This window comes from Mus musculus, chromosome 8 (genome assembly GCF_000001635.26).
Source record: "Mus musculus strain C57BL/6J chromosome 8, GRCm38.p6 C57BL/6J".
Classification (NCBI taxonomy): domain Eukaryota; kingdom Metazoa; phylum Chordata; class Mammalia; order Rodentia; family Muridae; genus Mus; species Mus musculus.
In genome coordinates this window covers 125886337-125908691 of record NC_000074.6, presented here as the reverse complement: position 1 = coordinate 125908691, position 22355 = coordinate 125886337, and the positions used below count along the sequence as shown (strand labels likewise).

Genomic DNA, 22355 nt, shown 5'->3' with positions numbered 1-22355 from the left:
TCCCTCCCTCCCTTCCTCCCTCCCTCCTTCCCTCTCTCACCATCTCCTATTTCCTCTCTCTCCAGCATGTTCCCCACTGACCTCTTCCTCTCTCTGTCCTTCTCTGTCCCCCTTGCTCTGCCTCTACCCCTTTTTCAGGTCTCCTTCCCTTCCTATCCACAAACCTTCTTCATACTAGGTCTGTCCTATGGCTTGATTGTTCAGGGAGATACCCTTGCCTGCTCCCTCCTGACGAATTATACCTGGGTTCATAAAACACAATAGTGTGTGTGTGTGTGTACACGTGTGTGTGTGTGTGTGTGTGTGTGTGTGTGTGTGTGTGTGTGTACACGTGTGTGTGCGTGCATGCACGTGCGAGAGCCCAGGAGTGGAGACTGGAAAAGGACATCTGGTGTTGCCTTTCTCAGTTGTACACTTTTGAGATAAAATCTCTCACTGAACCTGGAGCCAGGTTGGCAGTCAGCAAGCCCTTGGGAGGCTCTCTCCTCCCATGGTACAGAGATGCTCTCTCCTCCCATGATACAGAGATGGCTACACCATGGTTTTTATCTGGGTTTTTTTATTTGGATCCAAACCCAAATCTTCATGCTTTTGCAGCAAATGCCTGGACCCACCGAGCCATCTCTCCAGTTCTAACTTTTCCATTTTTCTAATATTTACACTATTATTGGCTTTTGCTTCTGACATATAATATGGATTTCCCCCTGCAAGCAATGAAGTCAAGACTCACATGATTAAGTTTAATGTGAACCAGCTTGAAAGGAAAAGCTTGTGAAATGATACCAAAATAATAATAATAATAATAATAATAATGGTCATGCTAAAAGTCCGAGGGCACAGGTTTCCAAGAAAAAACTCAGAGGGTGTAGGCTGAGAAGTGTCTTCACCCTCCTCCGCAGCCAGCTTCCACTTTTGTTTCTTGTCTGATAGGAACTCCATGGGTCAATTCAGCAAAGAGCTTCTCTGTCAAAGGGAGCCAGGGGCCTACAGAAGAAGAGGAGGGCATCCTATCAGCAAAGGAGAGAGCTTAATGTCTAAAACCTCACTTCTGTGGGTTTTGGAAGATGGTCCAGGCTGCTAAGTTGGTTGCTGCTCTTCCAGAGGATGTGAGTTGGTTTCCCCCACACTCACATGGTAGCTCTCAACTGCCTGCAACCCCAGTCCGAAGGAATCTGATGCCCTCTAATGGCTTCTGTGGGTATTGCATGCACCTGGTGCACATACACTTGGGCACAGAGGCGTGCACATAAAATAATATTTTTAAAAGTTAAAATATGCTTCTGTAATGTGGCAGGGGATAATGTTATTGGGGAAAACAAATAAACAAGAGATGAACTTGCCATGGAGGCTCACATCTGTAATCTCAGCACTTGGGAGGCAGGAGCAGGAGGATCATGAATTCTAGGCTAGCCTAGGCTACAAAGGGAAGCACTGTCTCAAAATCACAAACCAAGAACTGAAATGAGGAAATGGAGAGAGTGGAAGCTAACCTAGACTTGCCCTTGACTTTGGAATCTGAGAGTATCAACTCTTAGAGGCATGAGGAAATAACTCTAAAGATAAAGACAGGTCCTGAAGGTCATAGGAGATTATAAAGCAGCAGAAGTCTGGGTATCGATGACAAGGGGTGTCACATGTACATTGACCTGCCCTGGGCTCCTAGTCACAGGACAGTCAGCACTGACATGCCAAGAGACTGACCACCTTCAAAACAAGAGTTTCTAACCGAACAGAGGTCACTTGAGTGGGCCCTTGTTGGAGCGTAGGGGTGGATGAAGAATGGAAATAGATCACAAACAGGACAACATGGAATTGCCAGCTCTGATGCCACTCAATGTCAGGGACAGATGCTTGCCTGGAAAGAGCTGAGGAGGAAGCTAGAGAGTATAGATGACTGTAAGACTGAGTCTCTACGGAGTTCTGGGAGAGACCAGAAGCCAGAGAGAGCCAAGGAGTAAGAGAGGTATTTTCTCAAGACCTGGGGCAAGAGCGAGGGTTTAAAATCTGGGGGTAGGGGAAAGGCCAGTGAGGTGGTTCAGCGAATAACCCAAGTTTAATCCACAGGAGCCACATAGTAAAAGAGAAAAGCGAGTCCTCAAGTTGTCCTCTGACCTCCACGTGTATACTTGGTGCATGTGTGTATGTACATGGACACACACACACCACACACACACACACACACACACACACACACACACACACCAAATGTAATTTAACATTTTGATCTGAAAAAAAAATCCTAGGGATAGAAAAATATTTTCCCTGATGTTTACTTATCTCCAAGCCTCCTCCCTCTCATAATTCTATTCAGAAAACAGAATTGCAGGAAGATAACAGTTTTGTGGGTTTGCCTTTGCTGGATCCTGTGGCTAATTTCAAGATAAAAGGAATGTTGAAGAAAGCTTTGAAATTCAGAAACACCAACTTGGATCCTACCTGAGGGTCAAGAGTCAAGAGTGTGTGTGAGCATGTGTACATGCATGCATGCATGCATGTGAGTGTGTGTGTGTGTGTGTGTGTGTGTATGGTATATACGTATGTGTATGTATGTATTTATTTGTATATATGTGTGCATGTGTGTATGTATTGTGTGCATGTTTATATATGTGTGTATGTATGTGTATATGTATGTGCATGTGTGTATGTATGTATGTGCATGTGTATATGTAGGTGTGTGTATGTATGTGTGTGTGCTATATGAGAGGGGATGGAGTAAAGAAACTGTTGACATGATCTCTCCATTACTAGGAGGAAGTTTGGGGGGGGCGCGCGCGCACACGCACGTGCATAAGGAAGCAGAAATACACAGAAGCATCTAGAAAAGTTCAGAGCAGAGATAGTGAATAAATGTAGAGAGTGATGGTGAGAGGAGAGAAAGAGACAGACAGACAGACAGACAGACACAGAGACAGAGACAGACACAGACACAGACACAGACACAGACACAGACACAGACACAGACACAGAGACAGAGACAGAGACAGAGACAGAGACAGAGACAGAGACAGAGACAGAGACTGGGATGCTGGTATAGATTTTGATGTATATAACAGGTACTTGTGATGTTAAGGAGCCCAGAAGGCAGCCTTGGCTTTACTTTGCTGAGAGGCTCCACAAGTACCAGTCGGAGAGCCCTTCTGCCAGAGGTCAGGGAAGTGAAGCCTTTCTGGGGACTGAAAACCTGTTTCACAGGATCTTGAGGAACAATGACTTTTATCTAACAGCCAGAAATAGTCTGTTAGGATTTAGTTCTAATGCTTTGTCTTCATTCAGCCCCCAAAATCGGGAACCTGCATGTCCAAATGCTGAAGGTCCCTGTCCCCAATTGGTTTTTGATTAATTAATAAAGAGCCAATGGCCAATGGCTGGGCAGGATGAAAGAGGAGGGACTTTTAGGTTCCTGGGGGGCAGGGGGGGAGAATGAGGAGGAGAAAGAAAAGGCCACCAGGAGAAATGGTAGGATGAACCATGGGAAGGAACAGGAGGGAGTAATGGCCATAATGTAGGTACAAGAAAGAAAAGCAGCCCTGGAAGGGCTGCTCAGAAGCATCTTGGGTAGCAAAGAAAGAAGGAGCCAGAGAAGCAAAGATAAAATATAGATTTTAAAAGATATTAACCCAGCAGGAGTATTTCCTGGCTGCAGGGGGGTTGGGGGGAGGGTTTAGAAGTGTCCAGCCATTGAGTTAGTCAACACATATTAAAATTAAGCTGGTCTATGTATGTCTTTCATTGGAGAATCCAGAGAGCTCTTGGGCAAGTGTGCAAGTGTGACCTGACAAAGCGATTTAACTAATTCACCACTACAATAGTCCATATTGAACTTATTTCTAGATATGTGAACAGCCTGAGACCTAACTCTGTGTGTGCATGTGCACATATGTGTGCGTGTGTGTGTGTGTGTGTGTGTGTGTGTGTGTGTGTAGGAGTGTAAGTGTGCGTGTGCATGTGTGTGTGTATGCATGGGTGTCAGTGTGTGTGCATGTGTGTGTATGCGTGCATGCATGTGTACGAGTGTGATTGTGCGTGCCCATGTGCTCCTTCCCCAGCGGTATACTCCAGATACTTGCTATTTCTCCTGGCCACACACTCATGGTCCGTCTCCCCTCCTGACAGCTTCTTCTCTCCTCTCTCTTCTTCTTCCTACTCCACCTCTCTGTCCCTAAAACAGGTCTCTCCAAACCCACCTACCTCTAATAATAATAACCACCTTCCAGTAATTGGCTGCAACCAATTTTATTTAACCAGTATAGTTTTAAATCAAGGAACAAGTTTTGTAAAACAAAAGTTTGAAAACATGAGAAGTCACTCATAGGCCTAGACCTTCCTGTATAGAATCTAGCATTGCAATACATAGCAACAGACCAAACCTCAACAGTTGAGAGGGACCAGATGGGTGCTAGAAGTACTACTTAGGTCCTCTGCCAGAGCAGCTAGTGGGCCAGTTCCTCGTGTAGCTTTTGTGAGCTAAGCTAATTCTACGACCTGAGGCTAAGTGGACCTTAGGTCCACCTGGCACCAGCACACTTTATTTATTATGAACAATGCTACAGTAAAAATATACTCATATCATTGGTAACAGAGAGGACAGACAGACAGGAAGACATGGCTGGCTACTCAGCAGATAGGATGGTGGGGACCCTCTGGGTGCTTGAGATATAAAAAGTGATAAGATGAAATGCTAGTCATTACAGAACTCATATTTTACCAGATTTTGATGAAAACAAACAGGCAGAATGAATACAGTTGGACCATCATATTAAATTATAGCACACAGGTGAAACCACATGGACACGAGAGAGAGAGAGAGAGAGAGAGAGAGAGAGAGAGAGGGAGAGGGAGAGAGAGAGAGAGAGAGAGAGAGAGGGAGAGGGGGGGAGAGAGAGAGAGAGAGTGTTAGGTTTCAGGCTGTCCACATATCCAGAAATAAGTTCAATATAGAATATTTCTGCCAGTTAGACAAAGCCAACATTCCTCAGGAATCCATGAAACAGGTTTATTTGATTTAGTTATGCACAAGAATTTTATAATTACAGGTTTATTTTTGTGCTGGAAACTGAACTGGGGCCTTGTTCACTCTAGACCAGCTCTTCACTGAAGCTCTATATTCATGGCCTCAAATTAAACCCAACATCCTCTCCTTCCCTCCCCTCTTCCTCTTCTCATATCTTCTTCTCTTCCTCTTTTCTTACCTTCCCCTTCCTTCCCCTTCCCTCCCCTCCCCTCCCCTCCCCTCCCCTTCCCTTCCCTCCCGTTCCCCTCCCTCTCTCCTCCCCTTCCACTTCCTTCACTCCCCCTCCTCTTCCCATCCTTCTTTCCCTCTGGTCAGTGTTCTCATGCTTCTCACACTAGCCACAGACTCATTATGCAGCCTAGACTGGCCTTGAACTCCTGATCCTCCTGTCTCCGCTGTACTGGGATTATAGGCCTTTACCACCATGCCTAGCTTAGAATTTAATAACCGCTATAAACATAAAAAAGACTTCAGGGGATGATGGGTCAAGAATTGTTAGAGGAGGTGACATGAACCAGTGGAGCTCTTCAAAAGGGTGGACTAGAGAGAGGTCTTGTGCAGAAAGCAAGACTTGAGCAAAGACTTAGAGGACAGAGGGATTCGAGCAAGTGCAAAGTGGAAGCAGCCAGCATCCCACCGAAGTGTTCGGAAGCAGCTGTTTGCTGGAGGTCTCAGTTTCTTAGTCAGAAGCTCGTCGTGACGCAGCCTGGTACCTTTCCAGCGCCTTGTGAGACTGGGAGTTAGCCTGCTGCTCTTGCTCCTCCCTCTGTCTCCATCCTCACCAACCTTAAAATGTGGAGTTAGATGAATGAAATGAACAAGAAGAGCAACAAGAGTTACAAGAAAACCTCTGAGTGCTGACTGTGTATCAGGTAACTGTTTATTCTGGGTTTCAGCTGGCGCTGTGCCTGAGACAAAGTCATCCTGAGTTGTAAGATTTCTGTTACTTTAATCCCCCGGGGCCAAGCTGCAGCCTTGCAGATAGAGCCCAGGAGTTACAGATTACAACAGGGCTGTGGAGAAGAACAATGGACCACTTTATTAAGCAGTGCTACAGTGTGAAGAAAGGCCGAAGGCTTCTAGAATGCCAAGGTCACTCTCCATCCTTGCTGATATCCCTGCCTTCCCAGAACCATAGTACTCATGACCTTGGGCTCCACTCTGGCACCAGCCTGTCCACCTGCCCCCTGCTCCTACAGTTTCTGTTGCATTTTATTTATAATGTCCTTGACTCTTTTCAACCATAATGACTGATGCTTTACAATGTGCTACAGGTATATACATACATACACACACACACACACACACACACACACACACACACACACACACACATATATATATATATATGTGTGTGTGTGTGTGTCTCTCTCTCTCAAGAGAACTGGCCTTGGTTCTCACTGCTTTTTCTGTAAGAGTGTCTAGGCCCAAAGCCATGATGGCCAGCATTACCTCATGACGGCCAACATTACGTCAGCCAGCTTCATTTATCAGGCGTATAAATTCTCCTTCATATTAACTTGGGTACTGGAAACCTGTTTCCCCACTGGGGTTGATTCTATGGTGATTTCTAAAAATGAAATTGATTGTCTCCTATTCGTTTATTTATCTCTGAATAATCTTTCTTCATTTAAAAAAAATGTTTTCTGTGTTTAGAAGCTACCTTATGGGAACCAAGAAAAAAAATCTAAATATAACTACTATTTTATTTTTCATATTCATTATAAAAATATGAGAAAAATACATGTTTTTATATCTAAAAGTTAATTTTCTCCCCCACATTCCCTCCATCCTCTGGCCATCTGTTTTCTTGCTTCAGAGTTTAAATTTATATCTCCAAGAGCAGATCCAATTATACATGAGAGACAAATTTGTCCAAATATATATCCTTTATAGGACACTTTACATATACATACATACATGCATGCACACACATATATACACTATCTTTGAGACAGAGTATCTTTATCTATGTAGTCCTGGCTGTCTTGGGGCTCACTAGGCTAGCCTTGAAACCAAGAAAGATCCACCTGCCTCTGCCTTCTGACTGCTGGGCTGTCTTGGGGCTCACTAGGCTAGTCTTGAAACCAAGAAAGATCCACCTGCCTCTGCCTTCTGACTGCTGGGATTAAAAGAATCCCACCTGACAGCCACCTGGCATATATAACTTCATTCTAATATATTAATGTAATATATATGTAAAAACTACTTTAGCATTTCACTTTTAAAAAAATATTTATTTTATTTTTCTTTATTAGCATGTGTGTGTGCGTGCAATGCCCTCAGAAGTCAGAAGAGGGCATCAGATCCCCTGGAGTTGACGTTTACAGATGGCTGTAAGCCACCTTATGGGTACTAGAAATTAAACTCAGATCCTCTGAAAGAACAGAAGGTGAGCTCAGCTGCTGAGCCATTTCTCTCTCCACCCCAAGCCCTACTTTAGCAATTTCAGCAAACATGTCTTCAAGACACTTCTGAAGCTATCATGTGCCCTCACATTTAATTACACAGTTGTAGTCTTTTCATGTCTTTTTTCTATTATTTTACCCTCCCCCAAGCCCTGGTGTAGTCGTGGTTACCCTCTCTCTGCTGAGGTGAGCCATTGATTTACCTGTTTTATGGCCCCACACCGCCAGGGCACACATTTACCCTGTGTGCTTACCTTTTATTTCCGAGGGTTCTCCTCCTCTCTGACATGTTCGCTGCTTCACTTACACCCACTAAAACCTTCTGCTGCTTTCTTTAGGCTTGCAGTCTTTCCTTTCTCCTTGATTTCCAAGTCTGTTTGATTCTCCTGCCATCCTGTGCTCACTGAACTGAGCTAAGCTGTCCTTGCCAAGGGGTGCCAGTACTTACTATGTGACCCAACACAGTAGACAAGAGCTCATTTATAACAGAGTCACTTCCTGTGAGAGAGGGGGTAACTCAGGCTATGGAGTCAGCCCCTGTGCAATGAGGCCATCTAAGGGACTGGTATATTGATTTGAAAAGAATTCTTTCCTCTCTGTATAATTTGCTGAAAGGAACACCTAACAGGCACAGATATTCACACACACACACACACACACCATTTCTTTTCCCTGCACAGATCAATTCAGTGGCTGTCAATAACTGTCCAGTACCTGAAGATGACAACCTATTTTCAGAAAGATTTATTTATTTTTACTTTTATGTGCAAGGGTATCTCGACTGTGTTTATGTCTGCTGTGTCCAAACACAGTGTCCTTGAAGTCCAGAGCAGGGTATCAGGTCTCCTGGAGCTGGACTTACCGACTCCAAACTCTGGTGCTCTGCAGAAACAGAAAGTGCTCGAAGCCTCTGGGCCATTTCACTGGCCACAGTTTTATGATTTTTACATTTTGCTGTGGTCCTTTTAAACAGACATCAGGACAAGGGGAGCAATATATAGAACATGTTTATACTTGCTTTGTAGTTGCCTGTTTAACAACTTCCCTGGCAGGGCTGTGGGGGGTCACTGCAAAAAGTCAAGTTGTCACCTGTGGTCCTGTACTGGCTAGTTTTGTGTCAACTTGACACAGCTGGAGTTATCACAGAGAAAGGAGCTTCAGTTGAGGAAATGCCTCCATGAGATACAACTGTAAGGCATTTTCTCAATTAGTGATCAAGGGGGAAAGGCCCCTTGTGGGTGGGACCATCTCTGGGCTGGTAGTCTTGGTTCTATAAGAAAGCAGGCTGAGCAAGCCAGGTGAGGCAAGCCAGTAAAGAACATCCCTCCATGGCCTCTGCATCAGCTCCTGCTCCCTGACCTGTTTGAGTTCCAGTCCTGACTTCCTTTGGTGATGAACAGCAGTATGGAAGTGTAAGCCGAATAAACCCTTTCCTCCCCAACTTGTTTCTTGGTCATGATGTTTGTGCAGGAATAGAAACCCTGACTAAGACAGGTCCTTTCTACATTTTCCTAACCCAGAGCAGGGTTCTTGCCTGTGATGGAGAAGGCAGCTCTGGTAAACATGCAACAAAGAGTTGCTTTGATTAATATATATTTTAAATAAATGATTTTCCATTTTGTCTGGGGCTTTACTGCATTTCTGGAGTTGGGAATAGCTGGCTTTAGCTGCTTTGTCTGTATTTTTCTTGTCTCTTTGAGACAGTGTACATCAGTTCTTTATGGCTATAGAAGTCAAGGTTCTATGATTTACTTAAAGCTGACTTTTGTTTGGTTTTAAAAATCTCATTTAGAGTTTGGGATCATGGCACATTAATTTAATATTTAAAGTCATTTTCTTATTTATTCAAAATGTATTCAACTGAAACTCAAAATCTCCCTTCCATTATTTCTATCCTGTGCTTCAGGGACTCTCATATAGAAAATTAAAAGAAAGAAAGAAAAAAAGACCAAAAATAAACAATATCTCCACAAGGTACACAGAACACACACTGACACATGTGAAGAGCAAACAAACTAAAGTAAAGATTAGACCCTTCATTTTGTGAACAAGCTTTCTGCTGTATTGGATTATCCCTGCTTATTAATCAGGGTTAGGATTCATTGCTGGTTTGGCAATATCAAGAATGGGCTTTACTCTGTTCTAGCAGCGATCTAGCGCCACCTAGCGCCGCAATCAAAATCTGTTCTTCTCTTTTTTTTCTCTCCTCCCTTCTTCCCCCGCCCTTCCCCGCCCCCCTCTCCTCCTGGTTGAAATGGTAGATTGCTATCCCAGATTATGTTCAGGAAATATATAAGAAGAAAGAAAGCTGGATGTAGTTGCTTATGCTCATAATCTCAATACTCTATAGAGAATTGCCATGAATTTTCAGGCCAGCCCGAGCTACATAATCCCTTCCAAGCCAATTCAGTCTACAGAGTGAGACCGTGCCTTATCAGTAAGATAAAACAATGTAAGGTAAAAATGTGTGGTTAACTGAGGCTCCAACGATTATTTCAGAACGGCGGTTATCATTTCTGTGCGTCCAATTAGGTAATCGGGGGTGGAGGAGAAAAGTCAGGGTGGAAAGAGGTCAGTGGGAGCAGACCATGTCGCACATGAAACTTTAGAGCCTCTAGTCTGTAGCCAACCAAGGTCACAGGGATCAAAGCCCCGCAGGTGGAGCTCAGAGGACATCGCTTTGAGTACCGCAAGCCTAGGCCTCCAGATTATACAAACCTTTTGGGGCAGGAGACAAAACAAAAACAAAAGCCAAGAAGTTTCCTGTCTGTGGTCCTCACACGGGAACATTCTTGGTTCTCACACCTTGCAAACTTACTCTTGGGAGATTCAGGAGAAAAGGCAGGTGGAGCTCCAGCCACCAAGGAGAGGGAGGGACTGAGCTCCTTCGCAGACTTGTGTGGGCGCAGGGCGGAGCCGCCGGAGCATCCTTGAGCAGCCATCGCAGAGCATGATGGGAAAATCCTCCTTCCCTTGGACATGGCGCGCACCTGCCTGGCAGCCCCAGCCGGCTCCAGCACCGCGCTGTGCCGGTCCGTACTGTTCAGCGTCTACCGCGGTTTGGGCGGTGGCGGCGGGGGTGGGACCGCGCCTGGAGCACACCGGCACGCGCCGACGTACTGAGCTCCAGGGTGCTGAGCTTAGGGTGCTGAGCCCCAGGGCACGCTCGGTTTCTGCCGGACTCTGCGGGCATGGCGTCCCAGGTGCTGCAGCTGCTCAGGCAGGGTGTGTGGGCCGCTCTCACAGGGGGCTGGTACCACGACCCGGAGCATAGCAAATTCACCAATAGCTGCCACCTCTACCTGTGGCTGTTCCTGCTCTTGCTGCCACTGGCTCTGCACCTGGTGAGTCCCCAGTTTAGGGGTGGGTGGAGGAGGGGGAGGAGGAAAGGAAAAGGAGGAGAAACAGGAAGCGGAAAGGAAAATTAACAGGAGAAGAGAGGGAAGGGGGAGAGAAGGAAGGAGATGGGAAGAACTAAATAGGAAGTAAGGTTATGAAAGAAGGGGAGGGGGAGCCACAGAGGATGCCCAGGATGGGAAGGAATCAGTGACTTTGAGAAGTAGGGACGGAAGAATGAGGCAAGGGGTTTTGGGACAACAGTCCTGCAGGGCACTGGAGAGTCTCCGGAAAGAAGTATGTAGGACTTTGGGGATTGTGAGCTCATTAAAAATCGATGTGGGCTGCCTGGATGAGTCAGGCCCTGCTGTCTGAACGGTTGAGACTGGCTTATGGGTACCAACCATGGAGCCTCACGACTTCGGATGATATCAGCTATAACACCAGCTATAACACCTCAGGTGCAGTCGCAATAAAAAGGCAGTACGAATCCCTCTCAGGGCGACCTGATTTCGGTTGTTAGTCGTTTTTTCTTTTTTCCTACTCTTCTCTTCTTGTTTTGCTTTAGGAAGGTAGATTCCACTGTCAATCACTCTGCAGTTTCACTATGGTGTAGAGAAGTCTGAAAAAAAATTAAAAATATACAGGAGTGGATAAATGTCATACACCTATGCCAGAGCAGTGTGGCAGCTCCTCCTCTGGGATGGCCAACAATGGGGGATAGTGAATGCTTACTGAATGGTTACCTATGACCTTCATAGGTCAGTTAAACATATAGGTAGCGCAAGGCGTGATGGGGCACCCTTAAAAAGCTGCCTGCTGTTAACTTGCCGGTGAGGCGAGGAGCCGTCTCTGATGTGTCTGTGAAGGACTTTGTCCCTAGAACAGTACATGGTCATGTTCTGCTCCACAAAATCTTCAATGAGTTTGCATAGGTGACAGATCCTGAGTCTGACCTTCGAGATGCCTGGTGGCTTGGCACCCCTAGACCCTGGCTCTTTTACTGGCAGGCTGTTCAGAGCTGTGGTTCTGGAAACAGACTGGCTCAGCTGAACTCCGGGCCCAGCTTTTCCCAGTTCTGGGACCATGGAAGGAGTTGACTTACTTTGACATTTTACTTTCCTTGGCTGTAGAACAAGATACTTGCTCCTGTGTGTGTGTGTGTGTGTGTGTGTGTGTGTGTGTGTGTGTGTGTGTGTGCTTGAAAGCATGCAGAGAGATCAGAAGACAACTTGGCAGGGGTTCCACTCTGGGGGATCCTTGGATCAGGATTGGTGGCAGGCAGCTTTACTCTCTGAGCTATCTTACTGGCCATTAGAACCAGTTTGTGCCAGCCGTGGTGCTCAACGAGAGTACATATGAAGTCTTCTTCAGGACAGTCTGGTTTATTAGACTGACACTGGACCTACCCCGACCTTAGTTTTCTAAGTGGAGGTCTCTCCAGAGAACAGTAGTGGCCCATGTGTATGGCCACCCGGTCTTCTGGTTATGATCTCAAAGAAGAGAAGGCGACAGATGGTCCATGAAGTCAGGGGGCCTCCCAGCACAGGGAAGGACTCCCATGGTCATGGTGTTTTCCCACTTCTGAAAAAAGAGAGATGAGATTGTCATGTAATAGGGAGGGTGGTAGGACATTTTGAGAGAAATTGTCTGGGACCATTTTAGGACCTTATAGGACTTATTAACCTATAGTTAATAAAAACCTAGAGTTAAAAAAAACACTTAGACAAACACAACAAGTAGCTTGAGATAGGGTATGAATTAGTTTCTATCCCCACATTTTTGCTTTGTTTTGTTTGCTACTGTTTTTGTGTTTTGAGACAGAATCTCATGTAGCCCAGGCTGTCCTTGAGCTTCTGACTCGCCTGCCTCCCCCTCCTAAGTGCTGAGATGACAGGTGTATACCAGCATCCCTGGCTTCCAGTTGTTAGTGTGGAGAGATAAAAAAGTCTAACATTTAGAAAAGTTGCAAGACTTGTACAAAGGGTGTTGCACCAAATTCACTAGAGAAACCAATTCTTAGCATTTTACCATGTGTATTACTTACCATCCTCATTGCTATGGCAACATACCCACCAAAAAACACCCTAGGCTCACAGTTGGATGGTGCAGTCCTTCGTGATGGGAGAGACCTTGAGGCAGAAGTGTGAGGCCGCTGGTCATGTTATGTACTCAGTCAGGAGGCAGAGAGAGGAGAATGCTTGTGCTTAGCTCACCAAATACTCTCTATTCAGTTTGGGACCCAGCACATGGGGTGGGGCCATCCACATTTAGGGTGGGGTCTCCAGCCTCAAGTACCCAGTCTGGAACCTCCCTTGCAGGCATGCCTAGAGGCTAGCCTTGTATGTGACTCTAGATCCTGTGCGATTGACAGGATTCGCCATCACAGGCTTCACACATATACCTCAGTGTTCTCTCTTGTGTATTAATATATGCATGGTGTAGCATTTCAAAATAAGTGATGTGCCACAAGTCACTGCCAGCATCACGACAGCACTGTATATCTTGAGAAGGCTGCCAGTCACTATATCATCCTCACATTAAGATGGTGACTGAAATGACTCTCTTGTCTAATGTCTGGTTTCTATACAGATTCCCCCATCATGTTCTGGGTGGAAGGGCATCTTGCTTTTTCTGGATCCAAGGTTCAGTAGAGGAGCTTGCAAGGCCTCTAGGTCCTTAATTAACCTTTACTCCAGAGGGTCCTCAGCCCCTTTTTGGCTTTTGTAGCATTTAAAATTGTCTTATAGAATTTATAACATTTATAGAATGTTTCTTAACTTGTGTTTCCATTTTCTGGGATCATGTGTTTGACTAGGAGTTTCGGAAGGCAATACCCAACAAGGCTGTGTCCTTGTGCAGCACAACAGAGGGGCATGGTGTATTCTCCACCCCTCTGTCCATTAATGCTACCATTAACCATGGTCACCAGTCAGGGCAGAGTCTGCCCAGTTTCTGCGTTGTGAAGTATATATTCCCTTTCTGCACTCAGTAATAGGTAAATTGAGAACTATACAGATCTCATCCCCAACAGTTTTAAACTCAGTGGCTGTCGTACCCTGCTTTAAAATACTTACCACCATGGCGCTTAAGAAATTGATTTTGCATCTGTGTCCTTCCAAGCTTTCTCAGTTGGTATCATTCTTCTTAAGGGAGAGTTCGTTTACCTTGCTCCCTCTAGGTGTGCTCTGTTGGTTGTAGTTGACATTATTTTCTCTGTCTGTGTGATATGTGCTTGTGAACCATGAATGCGTAGAGACACATTGTGGCGTGGGGTAGGGTGTCTTCTTCCATTGATCTCTGCTTTATAACCTGGAGTCCCCCAGTTGTACTAGGCAGGTTGGCCAGTGAGTTCCAGGAATCATTCCATCTCCACCTCCCAGATCTGGGATTGCAAGCATATACAGCCACACGTGCCTTTGACACGGGTACTAGGGGTCACTGGGGTCCTCGTGCTTAGGTGGCAGGCACCTCCATCCCTTCTCCTCAGAATTCCTTTGATGAGAAGCTATAATCAGTCATCTGCCCCTGGCTTTTCTACTCTACTTGGATGGAGACTCTTAGCACTAACGGAGATGCAATTTGGTCACCAGAATCCTGGGTTCTCAGGTGTCCAAGCTGTGCGCTGGAAGACCCAGAACCTGCAGCTTAAGCTCTGAAAGCAGAAGCCTATTACTCTAGGCCAGAGGTTCTAAACCGTCCTAACGCTGCGACCCTTTAACATAGTTCCTCATGTTGTGATGACCCCCAACCATAAAAGTATTTTTTGTTGTTGTTGTTGCTACTTGATAACTGCAGTTTTGCTACTGCTATGAATCCTATTGTAAATATCTGTGTTTTCCTATAGTCTTCAACAACCCCTGTGTGCTGGCTGATTTGTGTGTCAACTTGACCCAGGCTAAAGTTATCACAGACAAGGGAGCTTCACTTGGGGAAGTGCCTCCATGAGATCGAACTGTGGGGCATTTTCTCAGTTGGTGACCAAGCGGGGAGGGTCTAAATACCCTAATCCTAGCTGCCTGGAAGTCAGTGTTCAATTAGCAGCCTTCAGGTGTAGATGTAGAACTCTCAGCTCTGCCTGCATAGATGCTGCCCTGATCCCACCTTGATGATACTGGACTGAACCTCTGAACCTGTAAGTCAGACCCAATTAAATGCTGTCCTTACAAGACTTGCCTTGGTCATGGTGTCTGTTCACAGCAGTAAAACCATAACCAAGACATCCAGTATTGGGGTGCTCAGCCAATACAAGGGTGAGAGCTCTAGCTCTTGGACTCTCTGCTCTTGGCTAGCAGCTAGCATTAAAATTCTTAGGCCTCTGGTGTCTGAAATCCTCAGCCCTTCAGGCTGTGGCTTCTTGCCTCAGCTCTTCACAGTCTCCTCCTTTCCTCCCTCCCTCCCTCCCTCCCTCCCTCCCTCCCTCCCTCCCTCCCTCCTTTCCTCCCTTCCTCCCTTCCTCCCTTCTTCCTTCTCTTCCTCCCTCCCATCATCTCTAGCGTGATAGCCACCCTCTAGTATCCCTCATACCTCAGCATTGAAAAACAAATTATAGAGCATTAAATCAAACAACAATGGCTTTAGCTTATTTATGGCTATTGATTTGTCTTAAATATAGAAAAGAAATATAGTTTTGTTTTTTGTTTTTTGTTTTTTTTTTTTTTTGGTCTTTGAGAGCTATTAAGACTCTTTTAGTCCTTTAATTCTCTGATGTAAAGATGTATATATATATATATATATATATATATATATATATATATCCCAAATCTTTACCATCTCAAAAGAAAAGGCAGATAGAAAATGGGGAGAAAGCTCAGCAGCTACAGTACCAGAAGAGCAAGTGTGTGTGAATTTACTCTGAAGTTCCTTGTTACATTTTTAAACTGTATCTGACTTTATTACCTGAATTGTTAACAGTATCTATGGTCTGGAGACTAGCTAATAAGTAGTAGTAAATCCAGGTGTAGGTTTTTGTTTGTTTGTTTGTTTTGTTTTGTTTTGTTTTGTTTTTCAAGACAGGGTTTCTCTGTATAGCTCTGACTGTCCTGGAACTCACTTTGTAGACCAGGCTGGCCTTGAACTCAGAAATTTGCCTGCCTCTGCCTCCCAAGTGCTGGGATTAAAGGCATGTGCCACCACACCCAGCATCCAGGTGTAGTTTTAAAGATGAAGGATGGGTAGTGGCAGCAAGGATGGCAGTGGGAATTAGAGACACTAGCATCCCAGAGTTTGTTGGGCACCCAGAATCCCCCTGGCTCTGTCTTCTTAGCACTGGCTCTGCGTTATCAGTTCAGGCTACTGTGCCTGGCTTCTTCATGTGGGTTTCAGAGATTGAACTCTGGTCTTCATGTTTGTGTGGTGAGCATTTACAGGCTGAGCCAACTCCCCTTCCTCAATAGTTGTTCTTTTTTTGTTTTTTGTTTTTTGTTTTTTTGTTTTTTCTTTCTCTCTCAGTGCTGGGAATTGAGCTTAGGGCTCCACACAGGCAAGTGCTCTACCACTGAGCTGTGTTCCCTGCCTATTTTAACCCATGTACTAACAGCACACTGATGCATAGACTGGTTCATACACTGTGTAAAGGTTGAATCCTGCTACTTCTCGTAACGTCCTCAGTAACGAAATTCAGTAATAAAACATTCATATATAAAAAGCAACGAGCTTAGGAGAAACATTGGTCATCAAAGTGACTGATGAGAACTCGGGAAGCAGGAAAGACCAAAGGTAAATAGATAATATAACTCCTTTCCATTGATATTCTAACCAGAAAATGTCCCCAACCAGAAGCAATTGATATCTCCCCTGACTTGTGCTCAGTAAAGATTCAGGTAAGAGCTGACTGTGCTTAGAGGTTTAAAGCGAAGTGGAAGCCTGCCGGCAAGAGTGTCCCTTCCCTCTTCTCTCCCACAGGCTTTTCCTCCAAATGTCCTCACAGCGCTGTTCTACTGCGGCTCTGTGACCATCTTCTTTGCAGTCATCAAGCTTATCAGCTACCGCCTGCACCTCATGTTCGACAAGGGAGAAGCAATCCAGCACCGATCCCCAAGAAAGAGAAGCAAGCGGAAGCCAGAGGGAGAGGCCAGCAGCCAGCACACCGCCAGGCACAAAAACCCAAGGTATCCTTGTCCAGGAGAGTGCCAGCTCCCAAAAGAGCTCTTAGTTACAATGTTACTGTCTGCTCCTCCCAAAGGAAAAGATCTGCTTTTAGTTACAATGTTTCTGTCTGCGGTGGGGTTGTCTCTCACCCTGCAGAACACTTGCCTAGCACTCACAAAGGCCAGGGTTCAATGCTGGGCACCACCGAAGTCTGGTATTAGTGATTTGTGCACATGGAAGGTGGAGGTGGGTGGATTGGGAGTTTAAGGTCATCTATAGGTGCATAGTGAGTTCCAGGCCAATGTGTGCCACTCAAAACTTAGGCTCAAAGTAAAATAAAAATAAATAAATAAATAGAAGTTGCCTTCTATTTATGAGTTATATATAAGGGTAAAAATTCCAGGCAGACATAGGTCTGTACACTTTGCTTATATTTAAAACTAAACTTAATAGAATTGATTTTTTTTTTTTTTTTTTTACAATCAGGATGTCTTATCTGGTCATCATTCTAGCTTTACACTAGGATCTGAAATTCATTTGGCTTAAGCTTAACAATGCAAAAGAGTCTACTTAAGTATTTTATCTTGTAAGTATTTTGTGTATGAGGGATAGACCTAAGGGGCATAGTTGGGAAGGCACACAGAAGAGCCTGGCTCTCTGGTAACATCTGCTCTTTCTCACCCCGGGTCAGCAATAACAGGCAGATTCACAGCACCAAGAAGGAAGAGCCTCGAGGGAGCTTGACCACACCACCCCTCTGCTGCAGCTCCCGAGGGCAGAGTGTCCACTCCCAGCATTCCTCGGGGCCATTGGTTGGTGACCTCTTCCTGTTGTTTTGGTGTTCACTCCTTATCATGGAACATCCAGCGTGGGTGGTTGTGTTGGCCCCTTGTAGTTCTCATGCTGTGGGCTGTGGAAATGGCCCCTGGGCATACCTGGGACATCAGACTTTACCTACTGTGTGTTTCCAGAACACCAGCAGCAGCCTCTCATGCTATTTTCCCTGTCAGAGAACCATAGTGCAAAGTTCTACCCTCCTCTTCTCTTCTCCAGTCAGCCATGAGGTCGTCAGATTGACAGGGCTTCCCAGCAGAGGAATTTTAATCCAGTAACATGCCTGCTCAGGCAAGGGATCATATCCAATGATAGACTCTGGCTGGAATACACCACACACCTTTGATTCCTCTGGCTGGAATACAGACTCACCATAAGCACACCTTTAATCCCAAACGATGACCTCTACTTGAGGGGCAGTCAAAGTCAAATCAGAGAACGATTTGACAGAATGAGTCAGAGGTAGGACATGCCCATCTCTCAGGAGACTGGACAGGAAAGGAAGGCCGTTTGAAAGCAGTGAGGGAGAGAAGATTGAATCAGTTCGGTTCAAAGCAGATCTGCTCAGTTTGGAGCAACCCAGTCTGTGTAGTTCAGAGACTGTTTTTCCAGACAGAGCAACTGAGTTAGAAGCGAAGAGGAACCAATTTGAATCAGTTGGCTTGGAGAGGAGTTTGAGCCAGTATAGTTGAGTGGAGCCAGTGAGCCAGAGCTCAGAAAGAGCTAAAAGAAGTGAGTTCTGAATAAGTAAGTCTGAGAGACTGAAACATTCTGGCCTAGGTTAGCAGACAGAGGCTGGAAGCTGAAGCCTTTAAGGCTTTAAGTTAGATATAAACCTTTTGGGCTCAGCCCAAGCCATGTATTTATAGAACTTGGGTACAGCTCTCATCTCATCACTTCGTCTGAGGAAATAAAAGCAACATTTACATTTACACTTCCCACTTGTAAGGACTGCCGTCTCTCCCTTTCCACTGCTCTCTGCATTAAATCTTGCTTCTTGGAATCTCAATATATTACCTCTCACATTGGGTAGCTTTACAGGTCTCCACCCACGATTGATGAAAACCTTATTCCTTCTGGTTTTTGTGTCTTTGTTAGCATCCTCCTCCTTTCTGTCACCATGCAGCCATCTTGGGAGGACGTCTGCCCTTAGACATGTTTCTTTGTCCATTTTATAAACAGTTAAGAAGCAAAGAGGCTGAGGGGTCCCTTCCCTGTGAACCAGTTAGACAGACTGAGCTGCCCCTGGGGGGTGAAGGGCGGTGGTCAGCTGTGTGGACTGTGTGAAATGTGCAGCGAGCTGAATCCTATCTCGATGTTGCTTTCTGTTTCTGCAGGAGTTGCCAGCACAGGAGACAGTGGAAGACCTCAAAGGTAGAATGTTTTTATTGTTTGGTATGAAATCACAGCTGCATCCTCAGGGAAATACGAAGATATATTTTCAGTCATGCGTGTATGTGTATATTTCTATGTGTGCATACTAGCTCCCACGAGTAAGTGCAGGTGTCCACAGAGGCCAGAAGAGGGTGCCAGACCCCCCCCTCCCCGAGCTGGGGTTACAGGCAATTGAGAATTGCCTGATGTGAGTGCCCAGAACTGAACTAGGCTCCTCTACAAGAGCAGTAAGCACTCTTAACTCTGAGCTGCCCCTTCAGCTCTGAGGTGAAGATGTTAAAGTTCAAGCCGTGAGTCTTTCTTGGAGGGTTCTGCTTCCCAAAGACATGTGACCCTCCCTAAGGCTTTTTGATTGTCACAGTGAGGACAGAGTGCAGCTACATGGACCAGACAGAAGCCAGGATGATACTTAGCATTCTCTGGTGCACACAGCGATCCCCCAGAGCAAGGAAGGAGCTTGTCTAGCCTGTACCCTGGACCACAGTTGTTTCCCTTGGTTTAGAGGGACCAAGTAACTTGCGCAAGAGGAGAAGGTGGTGGAGAGCAGAGCCTGGCTCTTCCCAACCACAAGGCCTGTACCTGTGATTTAGACCACACTGCTCTGCCTCTTGAGGCCGCAGCACAGCAAAGAAAAAAGTGTGAGCCACAGTTGTAAATATAGATGTCTCAGGAGCCACAGGACGTTCCTATCAAAGAAGCACCAGGGGCTTGGACCACTCAGAAGGTAAAGTCCTTGCCGCATAAGCACGGGGATCCAAGTCAAGTCCCCAGAACCTGCACAAAAAGCTGGGTTTTGTGGTGCATGCTTACAATTCCAGCACTGAGGAGACAGAGACAGGAAATCCCTGAGGCTCACTGGCCAGTGTCTAGCCCAGTGCATGAGTTTCAGGCTAGTGTGAGAGACGCTGCTTCAAAGAACAAGGTGAATGGCATCTGAAAGAATGACAGCTGAGGTCAACCTTGGTCCTCCACATACAGGCACAAGTGCATACATGCTCACATGAATGTGTATGCAGTTATGCATGCAAGTGTATGCACTCATGTGCACATGCACACACACTCACACATGCACACATTTATGCATGCACACACACACTCGTGGGTGCACACACATATACACTCATGGATGTACAGTCACACACACATACATGCACATACATGCACACACATACACACTCATGGGTACACACACATGCACATATACACATGTGTGCACACACTCATTCTTGCACACACATAAACACACATACACATGCATGCTCATGTGCGCACACACACATACACTTATATACACGCACACACACACACACACAGAGCCATCTTGGTGCATCTGTTGCTGGTTTGGTTTTGGTTTTGAATGTCTCACTCTGAGGTATTATACGTCCCCACAGATGTGTCTCACATCACCTTATCATCCATCTCAGGTGTCGTTCTGTCAGAAGATCAACCTGAGGCACTGGCGTCATCTACCTCACCTGGCATGAAGTCAGAAAGTCTACCCGCCTCTCAGGGGCGTACACCAGAACCCACTCCCAGACCGGCATGCCCACTGAAGCCAGTTACCACAGAACTCTTCACAGCAAGAAAAGGGAAAGAGTCAGGGGGCACTGCCCAGCGCCCAGCCCGCCACAGGTCCGAGAGTGGCCTGGTGAACCCTGGAGCCTTGAAGAAGTTGCCACAGCTGTCATTGTCCCAGTATGACTTACTAGAAACTGACATCTCCTTCCAGCCATGGGGCAGTGAGCACTCAGTTCTGCTTCCACAGCCCAACTGTACCCAGGGCGCCACCCGGGCACAGCCACAGAACAGATCGCCTCAGGACAGCCTGAGCAGCAGCTGCTGTCAGTGCAACACAGTCCTAGCCAAACCCACAGAGGAGGAGCTGACCAGGACATCCGGGCAGGTGGAACTGCCCTTGAACCAGGAAGTGGTCGACTCAGACGGCGAGGTTGCAGTGACTCTCATCGACACCTCCCAGCCTGGAGAGCCACTTAGTCTTCACGAACCCATTAAGATAGTAATCACCATGAGCAGCACCCAAAACTCCATCAGTGACCTGGAGAGCTCCCTGCACCTGAGGGTAACCAGCTCTGACAGAACCAGTGTCAGGTCCAGTGCAGAGTCTGCTGGCTCAGGAGGGGCCGGTCCTGCTGACCCGGAGCAGGTCAGAATCCCTTTGATCACCCTTGAGTTAACGGAGGATGGAGGAGGAAGAGGCGTCTCTTGTTCTGAAGGGAATGGGGGAGAAAGGACCCCAGAGAGAATGGAGGTGATGTCGCCTGATCGTTGTTCTGGCTCTGGGCCTGGGGATGGAAGTCCCACCCCAGGCTCCACGCTTGCGACACTCACACCCAGGGTGGACCCTGAATCTGAGGGGAGCAAGGAGGGCCAGGCAAACCTGGACCCAGCCTCTTGTAAGAGCAGCCATGAGAAAAGGCATGCCCGTGTGCTCAGTGTGGACAGCGGGACCGATGTCTTTCTGAGCAGGAGTACCAAAGAAGTGGTCAGTGATGGCGAGAAACCCATCCCAACCTCCAAGTCAGACCTGGAGGCCAAGGAAGGACAGATTCCAAATGAATCCAATTTCCTGGAGTTTGTCTCCCTGTTGGAATCCATCAGTACATCTAAGGTGGTGGCGCCCGACTCCCCAGCTGAGCAGAAAGGAGCAAGTCAGGGCCCTGAAGGTGAGGCTCCACCTGCTTCTCTCTAATGACATCAAAACAGGGGTGTCAGTCTGTCCTTTGCCTGTGTTATCCAACCTTGGCATCAGCTCTCAGGGGACCTTTTGTTGCTTGTGTGTATGTTTGTGTGCATATGTGTGTGTGTGTATGTGTGAATGTGTGTATATGTATGTGCATGTGTGCATATGTGTATATGTGTATGCATATGTGTGTATGCATGCATATCTGTGTATATGTATGTATGAATGTGTATATATGTATGAATGCATGTATATGTATATACATGTATGTGTGAATATGTATATGTGTGTATGTGTGTATATGTGTTTATGTATGCATGTATATGTGTATGTTTGTATGCATGCATACACTTACATGCATGATTGCATACACATTCATGTGTGTGGTGCACATGTAGGTGTATGTGTGTCTAGCACGTGTACAGAGGTCAGAGGACAGACCTCAGATGCCTTATATCCTCTGTTTTAGACAGGGTCTCTAATTGTCCTGGTCCTCACTACAGAGGTCAGGCTGACTGGCCTATAACTCTCCAGGGATCTGTGAGTTTCTACTTCCCATCTTGTAACTTTGGGATTGTAG

The 22355-nt window shown here is 46.1% G+C and overlaps 1 protein-coding gene and 1 long non-coding RNA gene across 5 annotated transcripts in view; one reads left to right on the top strand and one right to left on the bottom strand.

Moving 5' to 3' along the window:
• Window positions 1–547: 547 nt before the first annotated feature.
• A730098A19Rik (RIKEN cDNA A730098A19 gene) lies at window positions 548–10778 on the bottom strand. Its single transcript, NR_155422.1, has 2 exons — window positions 10238–10778; window positions 548–984 (listed from the first exon to the last, which is right to left on the bottom strand). It is a non-coding gene; the product is annotated as an RIKEN cDNA A730098A19 gene (long non-coding RNA).
• Pcnx2 (pecanex homolog 2) overlaps window positions 10360–22355 on the top strand; it is a 146829-nt gene continuing 134833 nt past the window's right edge. Inside the window, exons 1-5 of one of the 4 annotated variants that reach the window (XR_003947294.1) lie at window positions 10360–10763; window positions 16660–16865; window positions 17537–17657; window positions 19017–19053; window positions 20499–21758. Coding sequence is in view for 3 of the 4 variants with exons in the window: in XM_011248395.3 (XP_011246697.1) it covers window positions 10611–10763; window positions 16660–16865; window positions 17537–17657; window positions 19017–19053; window positions 20499–21758 (1777 nt within the window). In the remaining variant the exon portion in view is untranslated. Of the gene's footprint in view, window positions 10764–16659; window positions 16866–17342; window positions 17432–17536; window positions 17658–19016; window positions 19054–20498; window positions 21759–22355 lie in introns of those variants that run through there. The other 3 variants (XM_011248395.3, NM_175561.4, XM_011248396.2) reach the window with 3 other exon arrangements.